Source organism: Salmo trutta, chromosome 15 (genome assembly GCF_901001165.1).
Source record: "Salmo trutta chromosome 15, fSalTru1.1, whole genome shotgun sequence".
Lineage (NCBI taxonomy): Eukaryota > Metazoa > Chordata > Actinopteri > Salmoniformes > Salmonidae > Salmo > Salmo trutta.
In genome coordinates this window covers 45956582-45973643 of record NC_042971.1, presented here as the reverse complement: position 1 = coordinate 45973643, position 17062 = coordinate 45956582, and the positions used below count along the sequence as shown (strand labels likewise).

Here is a 17062-nt window from a genome sequence, read left to right as displayed (position 1 = left end):
CCGCCCAACAACCTGCCCACTTGACCCTATCCCCTCCTCTCTTCTCCAGACCATTTCCGGAGACCTTCTCCCCTACCTCACCCCGCTAATCAACTCATCCTTGACCGCTGGCTACGTCCCTTCCGTCTTCAAGAGAGCGAGAGTTGCACCCCTTCTCAAAAAACCTACACACGATCCCGCCGATGTCAACAACTACAGACCAGTATCCCTTCTTTCTTTCTTTCTTTCCTCTCCAAAACTCGAGCGTGCCGTCCTTGGCCAGCTCTCTTGTCATCTCTCTCAGAATGACCTTCTTGTTCCAAATCAGTCAGGTTTCAAGACTGGTCATTCAACTGAGACTGCTCTTCTCTGTGTCACAGAGGCTCTCCGCACTGCTAAAGCTAACTCTCTCTCCTCTGCTCTGCTCTCATCCTTCTAGACCTATCTGCTGCCTTTGATACTGTGAACCATCAGATCCTCCTCTCCACCCTCTCCGAGTTGGGCATCTCCGGCATGGCTCACTCTTGGATTGCATCCTACCTGACAGGTCGCTCCTACCAGGTGGCGTGGCGAGAATCCGTCTCCGCACCACGTGCTCTCACCACTGTTGTCCCCCAGGGCTCAGTTCTAGGCCCTCTCCTATTCTCACTATACACCAAGTCACTTGGCTCTGTCATATCCTCACATGGTCTCTCCTATCATTGCTACGAAGACGACACACAATTAATCTTCTCCTTTCCCCCTTCTGATAACCAGGTGGCGAATCGCATCTCTGCATGTCTGGCAGACATATCAGTGTGGATGACGGATCACCACCTCAAGCTGAACCTCGGCAAGACGGAGCTGCTCTTCCTCCCGGGGAAGGACTGCCCGTTCCATGATCTCGCCATCACGGTTGACAACTCCATCGTGTCCTCCTCCCAGAGTGCTAAGAGCCTTGGCGTGACCCTGGACAACACCCTGTCGTTCTCCGCTAACATCAAGGCGGTGACCCGATCCTGTAGGTTCATGCTCTACAACATTCGCAGAGTACAACCCTGCCTCACCCAGGAAGCGGCGCAGGTCCTAATCCAGGCACTTGTCATCTCCCGTCTGGATTACTGCAACTCGCTGTTGGCGGGGCTCCCTGCCTGTGCCATCAAACCCCTACAACTCATCCAGAACGCCGCAGCCCGTCTGGTGTTCAACTTTCCCAAGTTCTCTCACGTCACCCTGCTCCTCAGCACACTCCACTGGCTTCCAGTTGAAGCTCGCATCTGCTACAAGACCATGGTGCTTGTCTATGGAGCTGTGAGGGGAACGGCACCTCCGTACCTTCAGGCTCTGATCAGGCCCTACACCCAAAGAAGGGCACTGCGTTCATCCACCTCTGGCCTGCTCGCCTCCCTACCTCTGCAGAAGCACAGTTCCCACTCAGCGAACAGTTTTGACTGGGCTGCTCTGGCACCCCAATGGTGGAACAAGCTCCCTCACGACGCCAGGAGAGCGGAGTCAATCACCACCTTCCGGAGACACCTGAAACCCCACCTCTTTAAGGAATACCTGGGATAGGATTAAGTAATCCTTCTAATTTTTTTTTTAATAATTCCTTCCTCCCTCTGCAAGTGTATACTTGTCAGAGTCATCAGAAGTCTCCACTTCATTTGAGGGCTGGGGGGGATAGGGTGTCTTTTAAGTGTTTGGACTGCAGCCTGGATTCCAACATAGGGCTGTTTCCTAAAGAAGTTAAATCCACTTCCGTTTTGTTGCAGCGATACTAAATAGTATCGAGATACTGGTGTCCAGGCCCTTGGAATTATTAGTGTCACCTTCATTCTTGGGCTAGCTTGTCTACTGCAGTGGGAGAGAACACGTTTGTAAAATGATACATTGTTGCACAGGTAGGTTGAGACAAACTCAACTGTTGCAAACCAAATAGTAATATGGAAAAATATTGTGTAGACGCTTTTTTCCGAGGAAGATGAAGGTTATGAATTTCCTTTCTGGGCTGCGGGACAGTGGACATACGTCGTCGGCTGGTATGGCGGCGGAAGTTGTCCCACAAGCAACATCCACGATCCAAACAACCCTTTGTATCATTCTGAATAACGAACCCAGTTAGCCTTGCTAATTTTTGCCTGATGAGATTGTCATACGGACTTGCTACCTACCTACCTACTCGTAAAATGTAGCTGTAACTCCGTCCGTTTGCTTCAACATAACGTAGTAGTGACTTAGTTAACTGACGTTCGCTTTACCGGTAGTTAACCAACGTTACTTCCTTCTGCGCAGCTTTAAAATGCCATTTATTCACAATGCCAGATACTGAATTTCAGTGCTCGGGTGGGGAGTGTCTGTTTTAGTTAACGTTAGCAAGGAATACATTTCTATCTGGGTAGCTATCTTACCTAACAAGACAAATCGCTAGTTAGGTGCTCAATAACCGGTACATTCATCTTAAGCCTAACTTTAGGTTTGATCTGATAACGTTAACCACAGCACAAGTTAACTTGTTTGAGCCGGACAAATGGCGCTGCGGAGACTCAGTGAGATCCAATCGCCTAGTTAACTTTCCTACATAACGAGTTAAACTGGTTAACCGTAACTAGCTAGCATCTGACGGGGCCACTTCACGGCCCTCTACTATTACTTGCCGACTCTATCTTCGTCATGTCGACCTTTAAATTATCATTCGGATGATAATCACTCGCTTCCCAATCATTCCCAAAAACATTATGCTGATAACTAGAATAATTAATCATAAACCACTGGTTAATGTTAGATCACGGACATTGGGCCCTACCTCTGCTCGCTAGCCTAGGTAACTACTAGCTAACGCTAGTTAGCATCTATTTTGTCTGTCATCTCGACCCTCCGGTCGGTTCCAAATCCTTTCGATCGAAACCGCTCTCGGTTGGTACTATCATATTATGTCCTCCGACACACGTTCACATCAATACTGAGGCAGCGAGTAATCCGATTCAAAACTCACCATCTGCTCCAACGTTTTGTCCTCCATCTCCGGCTCCATATTCTTGTTCCCCGAAACTCACTCGCTGCGAAAAATGGAAACCCAGCCCTGCGTCGGCCTGCAGCTGATATGACGTCACAGAAGACAGGATTGGGGAGGGGTTCACCCAAGCACAGATGCACTTGGTTGGTCGAAACATTATGAGGGTGTTGTTGTCATGTGCTTTTTCGTGGTTGGCTCTTTTCTGCTGCTAAGCCATAGAGGTTGTGTGCTTGTTCGAGGGTCTACCTGAGCAGGGTGCTGCGCAGATTGTGTGATCTATAAATGACTTCCACTTCGAAAAGACTAGTTACAACAATCCTTCATGATGTAAAGAGTAGCGAGTCTATACTGTGCCTGGGGTTGGGGAGATGATTGATCATTAAATAAATACAAATTGGCTTAACTCTTTATAGCTATGGTAGTATAATGATGCATTCTACTTACCAATTATTATGTTGGCAAGGGCTGGACATTGATTAATATAACACATTTCCCTTTTAGCAGTGAAGAGAATAGTGTATTATTCACAGATCAGTGATGTACCAATACACTGAACAATTCCTATTGAAAACAATGCAAAATGCAATATTTACTTGATGTGTACTGAATAAGCCCTGAATCGAACAGCACACCCCTGAAGTAAACACAAGAAAGGGCTAGAGGTGTTACTACTCCAGATGGCCAATGTTCTGAAAGAGCTGCAAAATCTGGACCCCTAGAAATCAGCCGGGCTAGACAATCTGGACCCTCTCTTTCTAAAATGATCTGCCGCAATTGTTGCAACCCCTATTACTAGCCTGTTCAACCTCTCTTTCGTATCATCTGAGATACCCAAAGATTGGAAAACTGCCACGGTCTTCCCCCTCTTCAAAGGGGGAGACACTCTAGACCCAAACTGTTACAGACCTATATCCATCCTACCCTGCCTTTCTAAGGACTTTGAAAGCCAAGTTAACAAACAGATCACCGACCATTTCGAATCCCACCGTACCTTCTCCGCTATGCAATCTGGTTTCCGAGCTGGTCATGGGTGCACCTCAGCCACGCTCAAGGTCCTAAACGATATCATAACCGCCATCGATAAGAGACAATATTGTGCAGCTGTATTCATCCACCTGGCCAAGGCTTTCGACTCTGTCAATCACCACATTCTTATCGGCAGACTCAACAGCCTCGGTTTCTCAAATGACTGCCTCGCCTGCTTCACCAACTACTTCTCAAATAGAGTTCAGTGTGTCAAATCGGAGGGCCTGTTGTTCGGACCTCTGGCAGTCTATGGGGGTGCCACAGGGTTCAATTCTCGGGCCAACTCTTTTCTCTGTATAAATCAATGACGTCGCTCTTGCTGCTGGCGATTCCCTGATCCACCTCTACGCAGACGACACCATTCCGTTTTCTTCTGGCCCTTCTTTGGACACTTAACTAACCTCCAGACGAGCTTCAATGCCATACAACACTCCTTCCATGGCCTCCAACTGCTCTTAAATGCAAGTAAAACTAAATGCATGCTCTTCAACCGATCGCTGCCTGCACCTGCCCGCCCAACCAGCATCACTACTCTGGACGGTTCTGACTTAGAATAATGTGGACAACTACAAATACCTAGGTGTCTGGTTAGATTGTAAACTCTCCTTCCAGACTCACATTAAGCATCTCCAATCCTAAATTAAATCTAGAATCGGCTTCCTATTTCCCTACAAAGCATCCTTCACTCATGCTGCCAAACATACCCTCGTAAAACTGACTATCCTACCGATCCTTGACTTCGGCAATGTAATTTACAAAATAGCATCCAACACTCTACACAGCAAATTGGAGGCAGTCTATCACAGTGCCATCCGTTTTGTCACCAAAGCCCCATTTACTACCCACCACTGGGACCTGTATGCTCTCGTTGGCTGGCCCTCGCTTCATATTCGTCGCCAAACCCACTGTCTCCAGGTCATCTATAAGTCTTTGCTAGGTAAAGCCCCACCTTATCTCAGCTCACTGGTCACCATAGCAGGACCCAACCATAGCATGCGCTCCAGCAGGTATCACTGGTCACCCCCAAAGCCAATTCCTCCTTTCCTTCCAATTCTCTGCTGCCAATGACTGGAACGACTTGCAAAAATTACTGAAGCTGGAGACTCATATCTCCGTCACTAACTTTAAGCACCATCTGTCAGAGCAGCTCACTGATCACTGCACCTGTACATAACCCATCTGTAAATAGCCCATCCAACTACCTCATCCCCATACTGTTATTTATTTTTGCTCCTTTGCACATTCATCTTCTGCACATCTATCACTCAAGTGTTTAATTGCTAAATTGTAATTACTTCTCCACTATGGCCAATTTATTGCCTTACCTCCCTTATCTTACCTCATTTGCACACACTGTATATAGATTTTCTATTGTGTTATTGACTATGTTTGTTTATTCCATGTGTAACTGTGTTGTGTCGCACTGCTTTGCTGTATCTTGGCCAGGTCACAGTTGTAAATGAGAATTGTTCTCAACTGACCTACCTGGTTAAATAAAGGTGAGAAGAAAAAAAAAAACTACAGGCCCTGGTTCGATTCCAGGTTGTATCACAACTGGCCATGATTTGGAGTCGCATAAGGAGGCTCCCCATCACAATTGGCCCAGCGTCATCTGGGTTAGGGTTTGGCCAGGGTAAGCAGTCATGGTAAGTAAAAATGTTAACTGACTTGTCTAAAATAAAGGTTAAAAAAAAGGTCATATGCAGAAATATCTCCCACAATCTTAATTTTCTGAAAATATAGGACATCCACTGGGACAACCAAAAGTCTTGACACCAGACTTGCAAACAATGAGGACATTTAATACGTCTCATACAAAATGGTGACAGATGAAATCTAGAAAATGTCATAATATGGGCTTGATGTTGCAAAGTAGACTCATCACATTCATAACTAGATAAAACTGCTCACTGTGCCCCAAAAGGAACTATGGAGAACCATCACAACACCATTCTTACATGCCAGATTCAGACAATAGTCGAGGCCCTTAAAGCTTTTTTATATATATATATATATATATAGCTCACATTCAGGCTGACAATTTCTTTTTTTAGACCATGCAGGCCACAAAGACCCCCAAATAAACATCCAGTGCCTCTGACCAAAATGTTCTGTGACTTAATTTTTTTGGTAGGGAGAAACAGCTAGGCAGGAGTCTTCCAACCCAACAGTAGGGGAAAGCTGAGACAGTGTTCAGATGTTCTTGGGGGGGGGGGGCTGCACTCAACTTTTGTATTGGCAGTATCCACATTCAAATTAGTATAGCCAATCAACAAAACTCACTCAGACAATTAGAGCCAGTACAGTTCACATCCAGTACAATCATACTCAAAATAATAAAACTGGACAGGTTTCAATTGATGTCAATAGAACTAGAGGATTACTCATACCAGTAATATGCCTGGAAGTCAAGCCACACACACACACACACACACACAACTGCCTGACAACAACCACACTAGCTCTCAGATTGGTCAGTTTCTGTCACTGTGCAATTCAGACAATCAATCACAGTTAACATTGGACACAGATGCCTCTGGGGAACATGAAAGTATGCATGGTGCACAGCACTGAGGGCATGGTTCATTATACTGAATGAGACAGATTGGTGAGGGTGTGTAGTGTACAAGGCAATATAAAAACAGACGATGTAGCTGTACAATTCTAAATCTCAGCTCTGGGAAGTCTGTATGAGTAATAAAGGACACAGGTCCTCGAAATGAAAACAGGTACAAGAGAACAGTATAGGCTCAGAGTACAGCACCTGTAACAGTGGATAAATTACCAGAGGGGAAAATGGGACAAAACAAAGCAGGTACTGAATTAAAGATAGGAGGCAGGATATGGAAGTCAAGCAGTTCCAATTGAATTATTTTTTCCCTGCCCACTACATACATTTTATTTAAAAAAGAAAAACAAAATAAATCAGAATCTCATAAAACAACAGCAGCAAGTAAAAAAAGACAAAAAGATAGATAGGGAAATTGAGTTAGTAAGAAGAAAGTAGGGAGTGATGAGAAAAACAGGTTTCTATCAGTGTGGCCTTGAGCAGGCCAAGCAGGCAGGAGGAGCATGGCCTTGCTGTCAGTCACTTTGAATCCGTCATTAAGTGGAGAGAAACAAACCAAGACAAGCTCCATCCAACCAGGAGATGGAGTCACTGCTTCAAGTCAGGTATCACGTCTATCTCTTTTGTTTGAAGGTCTAGGTCTCTCTCCTGACGACTTGCTTTCCCCTCCACCAGTCTCGGTCAAATCAGGGAAAGCCTTCCAATTGATGAATTAATTTTTTTCCTCGCATCAGTCTCAACTACCTAGTAGTCATCCAAATCAAATAACTCATCGTCTTCTCCTTGGTACTCTATGGCCTGGAAATCCACCCTGTACCGCAAGATCCCTGTAAAAATAAAATAAACATAACATGTAAAGAATTGGTCCCTTGTTAATTGAGCTAAAATAAAAGATCCCAGAAATCCATACACAAAAAGCTTATTTCTCTCCAATGTTGTGCACAAATTTGTTTACATCCCTGTTAATGAGCATTTCTTCTTTGCCAAGATAATCCATCCACCTGACAGGTGTGGCATATCAAGAAGCTGATTAAAAAGCATGATCATTACACAGGTGCACCTTGTGCTAGGGACAATAAAAGGCCACTAAAATATGCAGTTTTGTTCCACAACACAATGCCAGATGTCTCAAGTTGAGGGAGCGTACAATTGGCATGCAGAATGCAGGAATGTCCACCGGAACGGTTGCCAGAGAATTTAATGTTAATTTCTTTACCATAAGCCACCTCCGTAGTTTTAGAGAATTTGGCAGTACGCCCAACCGGCCTCACAACCGCAGTCCACGTGTATGGTATCGTGTGGGCGAGTGATTTGTTGATGTCAACATTGTAAACAGAGTGTCCCATGGTGGGGTTATGGTATGGGCAAGCATAAGCTACAGACAAACACAAACAATTGCATTTTGAGATGCCCATTTTTAAGGTATCTGTATTACCAGTCATGTGAAATCCATGATTAGGGCCTAATGTATTCATTTAAATTGACTGATTTCCTTATATGAACTGTAACTGTAAAATCTTTGAAGTTGTTGCATTTATATTTTTGTTCAGTATAATTACTCTGCAGAGGTGCATTACACTGCCAATCTACACTGACATTTTTATTCATTTGCATGAACCCAGAATAAACCCACCCCAAATAGTAAAAGCATTTAGTTATGAATGTATACTTAAACCCTTACCACCAATTCCACCAAAGCCTTTGACAAACTGGGATCCTTCTTGGCTCTTGTCAGTGACAATCTCCAGACAGGCTCCAAACTTCTTATAGCTGTTGGCGAACCATTCAAGTAATGGCAAGCTCTCGATCAGCTCATGGTCCTGACCAGTCTGTAGAAATAAACCCACAACCAAAAAGTTGAACAGGAAAAATTGGAGGAGATCCTTTTGTGATGAGAATTCTCTATGTAAAAGTGGTGGATGCGAACACAGGAAGTAGATGTAATATCTCTTCAATTTTGCTTACATCCCATTTTCAGTTCCTCTAGAAAATCTGGGACCACAACAGATATTCCTTCATACACTTGTGTTGATTATGGAAAGAGAATGACTCCTCACTGACCTCTTTGTCTGTGAAGTGAGACTTGTCTTTCTCCTGCTCTGGCGTCAAATACAACGTCTTCTCATCTGGATCAGTAGAAGAGGTTGAACAGAACAGAGAGGGGCAAGAAATAAAAACATGTTAAGACAAGAATCCCTCAACTGGATGCATTTTGTAGTGTGTGTCGAGCACATTTACATACCGGTACCCTTCTCCGCCATAGCAAGTCCCTCTGCTCCGTGGCAACGTAGGATGTATCTCATGGTATCCAGGTTCTCATAAACAATCAGTATCTCAACAGCACCCATTTCCATGGCTTTCAGTGTGTCTTCCACCCCAAAGCAGTACTTCCCCGTATCCTGGCTGATCTCATCAAAGTATCGTCCTGGGAGAAAGGGTCCTCTATATTATCAATATGACAACAGGATGGATCATGTCTATGCCAGAGAGACACTCAAGCACTCATGACAGATATCAGAGTAGACATTCATGCAAATTAACAACAGATCAGCTGTACTGAATACAAGTACCTATTAGTTTCTTCTCCTGGATGAATTTGACATTGGTAAGCACTTCTGCGGACAGTTCAATGGCCTGGTTGAACCCATTCTCCCCACCATATGATATGTCAACCAGCTTCAGGATCTTAGCTTGAAGCCTCTGAATGGACATGAGTCAGACATTCATCAGTCAACAAACAGATCACATATCAGCCATATAAATGCTACAATGGCAATGCTGACAATGGCACCAGAAAGACCTGGAATGGTGGGTCTGGAGTTACTGACCGGGTCAAACATGTCTGACTGGCTGAGCTCCGTCTTGAAGTCAGCTGAACCAGCTAAGACCATGCCTGCCACGTTGACCTTGTCGTTGCACAAAAAAAGCGTGGCTGCCGTCTCTGCCACCTTCCGCACGTAGTTATGTCTCTTCTCCATCCTCAAACGAGCAAAACGCAAAGCAGACTGTCCTCCTCTGCCTGAAAGAGAACTGTTTGTTATACATGGTTGTGTGGGGACAGGCTGTAATTGTGTTCATGAGTGTATGTGAATGTAGGGCTTTTACCGTGCTTCTTGGGTAGGTCCACTGTGAACTTATGCAGCACCTCCCTGGTGTTGCCCTGTAGGGTTCCGAAGAGGGCGCCACTTCCATCAATCACAATGAAACCAAACTTGCTGTCATCTGAGAGCAATGCTGTAAGAGCCTGGAAGAGAGACAGAAAATGCATGTAATATCATTTTTTAAATCTAATTAGAAAAGGTGGTCAATATTTTGACTGTATTGGCTATGCCTAACTTCACGCTACACACACACACACACACACACACACACAAAGCCAAGTTTCTTCACCAAAACAAGCAACACAATCCTGATACCGTCAGAAGTGTTGTTTCAATAGTGCAATGCAAAACTCCGTATTTCCCAGTCAAATGGGCCAATGAGAAATATATAGTGAGGTGGGAAAATAATGGACAGAGGGGTGTTGAACAACCTTACCTCTGTGTGGAACTTGTTGTCACAGAGATACAGAGAAGTGTTGATGGGTTTAAAAGGCTCAAAGTCGATATTGACTTTTTTCTCTTTGCCCTCATCAGTCACAATGGTGCCACAGTACACAACCAAGCCGTTGGGAGGCACTGCAGGGTAAAAAAATAAGGTAGAGCTCAGAGATCAAATCAAAATGTATTGGTCACACACATGTTTAGCAGTTGTTGTGGGTGTAGCGAAATGCTGGTATTCTAGACCAATAAAATGAATGGAGAAATGGCCATAACACAGCCAGGACCACCCCAAATTACTTCATACAGGAGAAATAGTTACAACCTGACTTCACACACCTTTATGGTAGAGTTTGAGTCGCTGCTGTACAGAGGTGATGGCTCCAAGCACAGAGAGCCTGTTGACTCTGCTTTTAATGTTGGATGCAGTGCCAAACTCATCAGCCAACATCTTGGCCACTCTGGAGATCTGGTCCTTAGGCGGGATGATCAGGGATATCATACTCGTGCCATTCCTGAGAGGAGATCAATTGCATTAAACCCACTTTTAAAAACAAGGCATATTCTAACACTTCCTTTGAGTTGTTAAATAAGTTGCACAATAACTCAGGCAAAATGATGTCTGCAAGCTATTTATTGAAACTTTTACAACTTTGTAAAAACAGGGAACATGGGTCTCCCGAGTGGCGCAGCAGTCTAACGCACTGCATCGCAGTGCTTGAGGCGTCACTACAGATTCGAGTTCGATCCCGGGCTGTGTCACAGCAGGCCGCGACCAGTAGACCCATGAGGCGGCGCACAATTGGCCCAGCGCTGTCCAGGTTTGGGGAGGGTTTGGCTGGCCGGGATGTCCTTGTCCCATCGAGCTCTAGCATGCACGCTGACACGGTCGCCTGTTGTACTGTGTTTCCTTGGACACATTGGTGTGGCTGGCTTCCGGGTTAAGCGAGCACTGTGTCAAGAATGAGTGCGGCTTGGCAGAGTCGTGTTTTGGAAGACGCATGGCTCTCTACCTTCGCCTCTCCCGAGTCCGTACGGGAGTTGCACCGTACAGGAGTTGCACCAATTGGATTTCACGAAAAAGTACACACAAAAATACATAAATATATTTTCAAAAAGGAACCACAGGTTGTCTTGCTTAACCTGCCTTTCATGTAGAGGAGTCCTGTTTAACAAAGCATGTTCTTTTCATACAAGTATAGCATCAAACCCGACTGCTCTAAAGCAAGTTCTTACAACCGGTTTTCAGATGAGGAAATTACTAAAGTAGGTGAAGGGCACGCTATGACTAGCATCTACATAAAAAACTATTTTTACAGGCTTACAAATGTAATAGAGTTGGTAACAGAGTTACAAATGTTCTCAACACAAGAATGTGAGCAGTTTTAATATTTTAGGTTTCTGCAAATGCTTTTAAATCAGGTAGTTCTACACAAGGTGAACTCAACACAAGATAATTAACATCAATCAGATCAAGCTTGCAGGGAACATATCTTAGCCCAGCAGCGATTTTCCTCCTCGTCATATCTCCCACGCGTATGTACAGACATGCGCGAGCGCACATCCAGACTGACTTAATTACCAACCAGAGATTTTTTGCATGAACGATATTTTAACAATTACTTGTTAGTACTGTATTAAAGCACTAACACATACCTACAAAAACATACATAGCATTAAGACTTGGCCCTGATTGTAAAAAGATACGGACGTTTTTATAGTGAGAGTGTGACCTTGCCCAAGTAGTATTTCCACGTTGTTTTGGTTTTGACCACCATGTTGACATTACAAACTTGTTGCTGTACCTAGTAAAGAGGGTGAAAGTCACAGTAGTTTGTGCACTGAGTAAACTCATTAAACAACTTGACCCACTGGGCTATACAGAAACCACAGGCCATGACTTGCTTAACCTGCCCTATATGTAGATGTATCCTGTTTTCCCAAGCAAGCCAGGGATGTCCTTTTTATTCAACTATAGCATCAAACCCGACCGCTCTAAGGCAAGCTCTTATGGCAGGTTCAGATGAGGACATTACTACAGGCCTAATAGGAGCGTGACCTTGCCAGTCTTCATATTTCCACATTTTTGTTTTGCCCACCATGTTGACAATACAAACTTATTGCTGTTCCTAGTCAAGGGGGTGAAGGTCACAGTATTCTGTACACTGACTGAATTCATTAAACAATTTGACCCACTGGACTATATAGATAACCACCCAGGGCAAAAGAGTGCTCATGCACAGGTCTGGTGTGGAATTTAGCTAAGCGAAGTTCCCGAGTTGGATGCAGGGTCAAGCAGGTTACGCTTAAATTGCTTGACCCTTTGCTCTAAATTAAACTACATTGTCAGCTACTCTGGCTGAGTGACAGGTCTATTGCCAGCTATTAAAGGCCTATTTATGTGACACTGACTGGTAAAGACTTGGTCAGCAAAAATCTGCCTGAAATTACATCACATTTTACTTTAAAGCAGCAAAATTGCCCACTGTCACTAAATTTTTTATGTAAAGACAAGCTTGATAGCGTTGGGCATCAGCTATGAGATTGTTAAAATCAAAACAAAGTGTAGATTCAGATTGTATTATCAGCTAGCGAACTGTGAATGTCAGATACCACTAGTACGCATTGCCAGCTTGGTAGCTGAAGGTAAAGAAGTCATTCTAGTTACACAACTAATAGCAAGCTAGCTAACGTTACGGAACGTAGATCAATGCCACGTTATCTAGCTGGTTAGCTAACTAGCTAGTTATGCGTTGAAATTAATACTAAAACTATTAACGTCATTTGCTAGCTAGCTAACGTTAATTTGTATGGGCCTTGTACTAGCTTCCACATAGGTAGTAGCTAGTTAGCTACTAAGTTAGCCCCTTGTTTAGTGGTTCAATGAGACGAAGAAAGTCACTGACAACCCCATGCACTTGTCATGTCCACACGTACCCCCGAGCAGCTTCCAGACTTTTGATCAACTTCTTTATCTTCCATATCTCCACGTTCCTATCCGCTGCGTTGGGGTCGTCCGCCATTTCTTCCGTTGTCTATCCAGGACCTGGAAGGGTAGTAGTAGTAGCAGCATTAAAAGAAGGACTGCGATAACGAGTTAACACGGGCGAATTGTGGTAAGGCTCAAGACAAATATAGCAACATAAAAACTATTTCCACAACAGCAAGGACGATAATATTGGTCCAATTGATCTAGTCAGCAACCGGGTGATGTGTCTATCTCGGTTGGAAAATGTCCTGGCTTTTAAATCCTACTCAGGCCCTAGAGTCCACCTGCTCAAGTATTGCTGAATAATGTCAAAGTTATTAAAAAGATAATGATGCATATGGACCAAACACCAAATCCCCTAAATGACCACTCAAAAACACGCAACTGTACTTGCCCCAAAGCGCCGTTCTGTCTGCACTTTATCTCTCAAATGACAGCTATTTAGTAGTTGTCGTCAGCCCTGGCGTTGTTGAGTAGTAGCTCCACTCAAGCCGGTTGATTCTTGCTAGTACGCATGGTGCGATGGGCCCTCATGTCATGTTGGGGAGGCGGTTGGAATAATTCCGGTTGGGGATCACTTCCTGGAAACGCCATAGTTACGGTGGATTTGGTGATTTTTCATTGGGCGTTTCAGTGGGTGGGTGGAGCAGAGAAAAAAGCAGTACCAATACCAATGGTTTCCACTAGTTACCACAACCACAAAGTCAAATTGGCTAAGTCGAAAAGATTTTTGAAAACAAAAATGTGCTTTTTGGTCTTAATTTAAGTTTAGGTCTAGGCATAAGGTTAAGAGTAATCAATGGGCTCGTTTGTGTGGTAAGGCTGAAGCAACCGACTCAGAGCTGGCACCACAGGTTCAAAAGTGATGTGGCAAAATTCATACATCTTTTCAGGGGGCCGGAGTTTTTCCTGTTCTCTTGACCTGGTCAGGTAAAACTCTGGGTTCTATTCATTGGCTAAGACAGGGTCCAATGTTAACTGTTTTTCTCACTGTCCCAAACAACATTTCTACTGGACATGGTGTAGTTTTTAAATGCATTGGGATCATGAAGGGCCTATAGAGAGCAATATTAATGGCGTCTTTTTGTAGACACTAAATCCACCAAGGCTTCTTGGCCAAGGCCTATGTGGAAATTAATGTAGTTTTTGAAGGGTTTTTGGATAAAAGCCGAAAAATAAAGTCTGTGGTAAACACAGGCTTAGGAGATCTGATACGTTTTGATCTATGAGATCATCAGCTAACATCACTTATGTGAGTTTTGAAGCATTTGTGTAATCAAATAAAATACTAAAGGCTTTACCACAGGAGGTTGGGGACACCTTAATTGGGGAGGACAGGCTCGTGGTAATGGCTGGAAATGGAGTGGAATTAGTGGAATGGTATCAAACAAATGGTTTCTATGTGTTTGATGCCATTCGATTTGTGCCTTTCCAGCCATTATTATGAGCCATCCTCCTTTCAACAGCCTCCACTATGATTTACAATTCTTAAAGGTCATATTAGCTGACTGATATTCTCTCATAGAATAAAACATATAAGCCTGTCTTTTCGGCATTAATGCCAAACCCTATTCTTTCCTCATAAATTTTCCCTATAAGAATGGCTGAACGAACCAGAGGTAACTAATTTCCGTTTTTTAGGACTACAAGCTGTCGAGCTCTACGTTGGCATGCTTTCTCTCTATATGCAGTTATTAATAGGCTATATTTGGTTATTATGATATGTATTAGCTGTTTAATGTAATTTAGCCATTCATCTATGTTTTGAAAAATTGCATTAGTTGCATTCAGTTTTGTTTCCGAAGTATGTAATTTTGAGAATAATAGGACGCTGCCCCTTCAAGACAATTGCGATCCAAGGTATCAACCTTGCCACAGGTTTCCATTAGATAGCGCACCCACAAAGTCAAAATTGTCTATATCGTAAAAATGTATGAAAACAATTTAAGGTTAGGATTAGGCATAAGGTTAGTAGTGTGGTTAGGTTAAAGTACAATTTTAAGAAGCTACATTTTATAAATAGGCTTATTTTATAACTACTCTGTGTCTCACAAAGACACGGCGGTTAGAACCAAAAATCTCACATTTGGACTCATCAGACCAAAGGACAGATTTCCACCGGTCTAATGTCCATTGCTCGTGTTTCTTGGCCCAAGCAAGTCTCTTCTTATTATTGGTGTCCTTTAATACTGGTTTCTTTGCAGCAATTCGACCATGAAGGCCTGATTTACACAGTCTCCTCTGAACAGTTAATGTTGAGATGTGTCTGTTACTAACTCTGTGAAGCATTTATTTGGCCTGCAATTTCTGAGTCTGGTAACTCTAATGAACTTATCATTAACTCTGGGTCTTCCTTTCCTGTGGCGGTCCTCATGACAGCCAGTTTCATCATAGCGCTTGATGGTTTTTGGGACTGCACTTGAAGAAACTGTCAAAGAAATTTTCCGCATTGACTGACCTTCTTGTCTTAAAGTAATGACTGTTGTTTCTCTTTGCTAATTTGAGCTGTTCTTGCCATAATATGGACTTGGTATTTTACCAAATAGGGCTATCTTCTGTATGCCACCCCTACCTTGTCACAACACAACTGATTGGCTCAAACACATAAAGATGGAAAGAAATTTCACAAATTAACTTTTAACAAGGCACACATGTTAATTGAAATGCATTCCAGGTGACTAACTCATGAAGCTGGTTGAGAGAATGCTAAGCTGTCATCAAGCTGTCATCAAGGCAAAGGGTGGCTACTTTGAAGAATATAATATATATTTTGATTTGTTTAACACTTTTTTGGTTACTACTTGATTCCATATATGTTATTTGACAGTTTTGATGTCTTCACTATTATTCTAAAATGTAGAAAATAGTACAAATTAAGAAAAACCCTGGAATGTGTAGGTGTGTCCAAACTTTTGACTGATACTGTATGTTATTATATTTGTTTGTTCTTGCCTGTTTTGCATGTTATTTTTGCATTAATACGTGTCACATATCAGTTTGCATACAATGTAAAAAATAAATTAAACCACTGACTTAATAAAGCTGCATACAAACATGGTCTCTATTTTGCTTTCTTGAGTAAGGCAGCTCCAAAATACAGGTGTTTCAGTCTATCTCAGTTATTTCTGTGGGGGTGGAGCAGCCAGTGGAAAATACAGAGCGTAGGGGTTGGTAATGTTCTCTAGTTGCGCCGTGATTGGCTCAGTGTTCTGTCACTCATGGGGACACTATGTCAACGCAAAATAGCCCTTTGCACCCCTCTATCTCTACTTGCACATTCATCTTCTGCTCATCTATTACTCCAGTGTTAATGCTAAATTGTAATTATTTCACCACTATGGCCTATTTATTGCCTTACCGCCCTAATCTTACTACATTTGCACACACTGTATATAGATGTTTCTATTGTGTTATTGACTGTACGTTTGTTTATCCCATATGTAACTCTGTGTTGTTTGTGTCAGCACTCCTTTGCTTTATCTTGGCCAGGTTGCAGTTGTAAATGAGAACTTGTTCTCAACTGGCCTCCCTGGTTAAATAAAGGTGAAATAAAATAAATAAAGTAATGTAAGGTTTCTCCCTGTCGCTCACTCAAACTCACACATGTGCACAGTTGCAGAGAAGAGGAAGAAATTTGCGAAATACATCAATTTTTAACAATGTTTGTTGCAGGAATGATATGACAGACACAACTTTTGAACAAGACAATATTTTATTGTCTATATTGCCGCTTTACACATACCTACATTTTTGCATTTAGCTCTCTTTTATTAAGACTGCCAAGCTGTCCTCAATTGGGGGAACCTCTGTCAGGTACAACGTCCTCAGGATTAAGGAGCGGTGTGTTTGGAAAAAGTTGTTTGAATATTATAACATGTATTAGGATTAAGCATAAGGTTACTATTTAGAGATTAGTTCAAATTTGTAATTATCCAACTACTCTTCTCACTTTTAGTAGATTCTACTGT

General features: G+C 43.0%; 2 protein-coding genes across 3 annotated transcripts in view; both read right to left on the bottom strand.

The window, feature by feature from the left end:
* Nucleotides 1-3060, bottom strand: part of LOC115149144 (F-box/WD repeat-containing protein 11) — a 51384-nt gene extending 48324 nt beyond the window's left edge. For both annotated transcript variants that reach the window (XM_029691699.1, XM_029691698.1), the window contains exon 1: nucleotides 2951-3060. In XM_029691699.1, the coding sequence (XP_029547559.1) occupies nucleotides 2951-2989 (39 nt within the window). In that variant the 5' untranslated portion in view covers nucleotides 2990-3060. The remainder of the gene's footprint in view (nucleotides 1-2950) is intronic.
* Nucleotides 3061-5778: 2718 nt separating this feature from the next.
* On the bottom strand, nucleotides 5779-13645 carry LOC115149143 (eukaryotic peptide chain release factor subunit 1-like). Its single transcript, XM_029691697.1, has 11 exons — nucleotides 13489-13645; nucleotides 13043-13151; nucleotides 10445-10620; nucleotides 10104-10243; nucleotides 9672-9810; nucleotides 9395-9585; nucleotides 9137-9266; nucleotides 8809-8991; nucleotides 8628-8692; nucleotides 8248-8395; nucleotides 5779-7393 (listed from the first exon to the last, which is right to left on the bottom strand). The coding sequence occupies exons 2-11, from the start codon at nucleotides 13126-13128 to the stop codon at nucleotides 7311-7313; spliced, it is 1341 nt and encodes a 446-aa protein (XP_029547557.1). The 5' UTR covers nucleotides 13129-13151; nucleotides 13489-13645; the 3' UTR covers nucleotides 5779-7310.
* Between the last annotated feature and the right edge of the window lie 3417 nt (nucleotides 13646-17062).

Bases quoted from the DNA above. Each gene is read 5' to 3' on its own strand.
- LOC115149143 (XM_029691697.1), bottom strand. From the start codon at position 13,128: ATGGCGGACGACCCCAACGCAGCGGATAGGAACGTGGAGATATGGAAG. The intron at 9,811-10,103 runs GTAAGGTTGTTC...TCTCTCTTCCAG, and splicing joins ACAACAAGTTCCACACAGAG to GCTCTTACAGCATTGCTCTC. The intron at 7,394-8,247 runs GTAAGGGTTTAA...TTATTTTTACAG, and splicing joins AGGCTTTGGTGGAATTGGTG to GGATCTTGCGGTACAGGGTG.